Source organism: Alosa alosa, chromosome 22 (genome assembly GCF_017589495.1).
Source record: "Alosa alosa isolate M-15738 ecotype Scorff River chromosome 22, AALO_Geno_1.1, whole genome shotgun sequence".
Classification (NCBI taxonomy): domain Eukaryota; kingdom Metazoa; phylum Chordata; class Actinopteri; order Clupeiformes; family Clupeidae; genus Alosa; species Alosa alosa.
In genome coordinates this window covers 24,740,769-24,744,597 of record NC_063210.1, presented here as the reverse complement: position 1 = coordinate 24,744,597, position 3,829 = coordinate 24,740,769, and the positions used below count along the sequence as shown (strand labels likewise).

The window sequence follows — 3,829 nt, the reverse complement described above, 5'->3', positions numbered from 1 at the left end:
ATGCTATTCAGTTATATGGTATGTTTCAGTTACATGGTATATGGTTGCCATAAGGTTTTTTTGATCATGGTTTTAAATCTGAAAATGTTCAGGGATCTTAACTGTACAAGTTCTCTTACAGTCTTAAGTTGTATGCCTTAATGAAAGAATTTGACCTATTTCACATATCCTGTTCTATAAAAGCTCAGTAAAACTGCCAAAGGTAGGCTAGTGTTTGGCCATTGACCTATGCACAAATAATTCCAATTTTGACAGTGTTCCACCATTTGGATTTTCAAATTTTTTTTTCTCAGATTGTGTAGACTAAATGCAAACTTTGAGATAGCACCAGAACCCGTTTAAAAATACTTTACATTGAAAGTAAGTGTGATACACTTCATATCGTTACTGTGTCTCGTTGCTAGGCCTTTATTTTGATGTGTGCTTACCTCAACGGAAGACCCGGAAGTAATAACTATTGCTCAGGAATATTTTGTGATGGGGTTTCACTCGTTTCCTCATGACTGAAAAGAACAATTTGAGATATAACTTCAAACCATTTTTTATTTTGGTTTGTTTATTTTAAAGATTATCTCTTAAATCATTCAACCAACTCTTTCCGTAATTGCAGATACGGTGTCTATGACCTGTTTGACATCAGATGGCGATGGGATAGTCAATTTCGCTTTGACATGAAGCCCATCGCAACCATAACAATCAGTAACTTTATGTTATTCGTGTCAGAAGTGCAATTCCGGGAATTTCTACTGAAAATCGTGAACAACAGTGACACTCATTTTCCAGACAACAAATAGAAAAGTTAAATGACCTGTCGTGTATCGTGTCCTACTGCTCCTTTCATGAAGATGTCCAAGATTGAAAGATTGAATGCACGGGTTTCTAAACTGCTGACCGCAGCAGTCCACGAGGTGATGGAGGTAGTAAAGGATACGGTGTTGGAGTACCAAGAAAAAACCGCTCGAACTCAGAGGGAGAACGAGAGACTTCGGAAGAAACTCGAGGAACTACAACAATGGTTTGATCGAGAACGTGAGTTTTTTGCTATTACTGCCTTAATACAAATAGTTCTACATTACCCTCTGGCGTTAACTATTTGTATTCATTATTAGACTACCTACTAGATAGTCTAATCAGGGTGCGATTTGTAGGGGGGGATGGTGGGGATTTTCCCCCCTCTGGTTTTCCTATCCCTACCTCTGCTAAATTATTTTTTATCCCCTGTGGGGACAACATTTATCCCTCTCTGCCCCTCATATTGATTAATGCTACTTCATATAAGTAAAGCCCTGCAACGTGAGAACAGTCTAGTAGGCTAGCCTACATAATAATCTGACATCAGAAACGCACCGTCACAGTCTTACAAACATACAAACTTATTCAAAATCATCCCCCCCTCTCTCATCCTAACAATGGATTATTCCTACCGCTGAAATCAAGAAGACGCCTATGTAGTCACAAAGCCAGAACTGAGAGACTCGGGAGAAGTTTTTATCCCCAGGCCATCCGAACTCTGAACTCACACTATACTGACTTTGCACACATTCACTCCTCAGCACTCTCAAACATTTCCCAACTCTGAACTCACACTATACTGACTTTGCACTCATTCACTCCTCAGCACTCATGACCCCCCCCCACACACACCCACACACACCTACAAGACTTTTAGCACTTTTACATCCCTCTCCCTATGCTACAGATCTTTTATTTATTTTCTTATTTCATCACATGTCAAAACACACACACACACATATCTGACTTTCTCCAACTTTTGCACACTTTTTATTTATTATTTTTGATTTCTCCTCCATCTACCCATGTCCTTGATTGCCTAGCCTTTCTTGTTAGTCTTCTAAGGTTCTCTATGTATTTGTTTTCTCTAGTGTCACGGGTGTCCAGAGCAAATCCTCCATTGCAGGCTAGCCAATCAGAGCAGTCCAAATGCTCATGTAAACAACTACAGTCCTCCAAGGCATCAGGCAAGCCAGAGCTGACGGTGGAGTCCAGAGTGACTTCTGCAGATGAGGTGAAACATCATCTGGAGTTAAAGGTAGAATCCATCATCAGCGTTGAGCAGGTGTTTACAAACTGCAGTGAAGTGGCTCCTTCATGTGTCACCGTGGTGGATACAGAAAGTGACACCTCTGCTCACTCGCAGTCTGAGAACTCAAAGGACATCTCAGCACATGCTGAAAGTGTAGTGTTCCCCAATGGACGCTCATCACTGGCTAACTCCACCTCACCCACTCAGCAAGGGATGCCAGCCGACGTCAATATCATCAAAGCGGAGCCCGACCTTCTGGAATATTCCCTCTCCCAGCAACCCGTGCCTTCACACCAGCTTTACGACCACGAGGAACCCACCCCTCATTATGCCCTCAACGCAGCACAGAACGATGTCCAGGAGTTAGATCTCTTGCAGCACAGCTCTGATACTTCAGAAGTGGCACACTACATTCATTCTGACACATTCAATGCCTTTGTGGAGTCGTTCCCCCTCAATCAGGCCCAGCAACAGCAGCAGCAACAGCAACAGCAGCAGCAGCAGCATCGGCGTTTCACTGGTCGAGAGAAGAGCCACCGCTGCTTGCTCTGCGGCAAGACCTTCAGCCAGCTGAGCAACCTGCGCATCCACCAGCGCTGCCACACGGGCGAGAAGCCGTACACGTGTGGCCACTGCGGCCGGCGCTTCAGCCACGGCGGGAATCTGCAGAAGCACAAGCGTGTGCACACCGGCGAGCGGCCATTCAGGTGCCTGCAGTGTGGCAGGATGTTCAGCCAGTCGACCCACCTCAAGACGCACCAGAGGACCCACCAGAGGATCCACAGCTACCGCCACCACAGCTTCTGAGGCGTCTGGCTTGATATTAACTTATTTAACATTAGGATTTTAATAGAAGAGGGCCACTAGCGCTTCAGCCTGGTTGGTGCTCACGGAACAGGACGCAGAAGTCAAAAGAGGAGACCCAAGGTCTAACAAGAGCCAAGGAGCAGGACCGGAGCACACAACGCTTTAAGTGATTTTTATTAGCCTAGTGCAAACCGACTAACGTTTCGATGCCCATTCGACTCTGAAGAAGACGCATGGGCGTCGAAACGTTAGTCGGTTTTTGAAAAGTTTTTGAAAATATATTATTTTAGACAAAAAGCCCAAAACGGTTAAAAAAGAAAGTCTCTGTATAAAAATACCTGGCTATGTGTGGACATGCACTGTTCAGTGTTTCCCACAGAATTCAATTATATTTGTGGTGGTAGGTGGGGGGGCCGCAGCAGTTTTGAACAAATTTGCGCGACATGGTTATGATGCTAACCGGATTTAATCACAATTTAGCCAGTCGTCTTCTATGCCAACAATAATCCTTGCATTCCTAATGCATAATGCTTTCTTTAAATGTGCATGCAGGTTTGTTGAGGGACAGACACAAGGAGAGGCTGCGCACATAGCTCTACAATGACAGGATTCCATCCAATTTAAATAGTACATAAAACATGAAAATCATTGTCAGTGTTGATATTGTGGTGGGCCGCCACAAAGAAGTCAATGTATGGGAAACACTGCTGTTCTTATTAGGTTTATTTAACATGAGAAAGGGGGTTGGACAATGACATCAGAGGAGCCAGCAAAAATAAGGGCAATTTGCTATTTATCGTTATTTTCACTATTTATAATCCTTTCCGCTGATGCACAGATACGGACCTAAGAAAGCTTGAAAACACAAGACTTAAGCTATGTATTTTGTTTGTTTCCAAGTCATCTTGGGGCATGTCATATCAACTTGTGGTTGGCTGTTGTTGGTTATCATTGGCTGTTGAACGTTATAATGTTGAA

At 43.6% G+C, this 3,829-nt stretch overlaps 1 protein-coding gene across 1 annotated transcript; it reads left to right on the top strand.

The window, feature by feature from the left end:
• Positions 1-387: 387 nt before the first annotated feature.
• On the top strand, positions 388-3,258 carry LOC125287405 (zinc finger protein 16-like). Its single transcript, XM_048233237.1, has 2 exons — positions 388-1,029; positions 1,884-3,258. The coding sequence occupies exons 1-2, from the start codon at positions 804-806 to the stop codon at positions 2,849-2,851; spliced, it is 1,194 nt and encodes a 397-aa protein (XP_048089194.1). The 5' UTR covers positions 388-803; the 3' UTR covers positions 2,852-3,258.
• Positions 3,259-3,829: the final 571 nt, after the last annotated feature.

Bases quoted from the DNA above. Each gene is read 5' to 3' on its own strand.
- LOC125287405 (XM_048233237.1), top strand. From the start codon at position 804: ATGACCTGTCGTGTATCGTGTCCTACTGCTCCTTTCATGAAGATGTCC. The intron at 1,030-1,883 runs GTGAGTTTTTTG...TGTTTTCTCTAG, and splicing joins ACAATGGTTTGATCGAGAAC to TGTCACGGGTGTCCAGAGCA.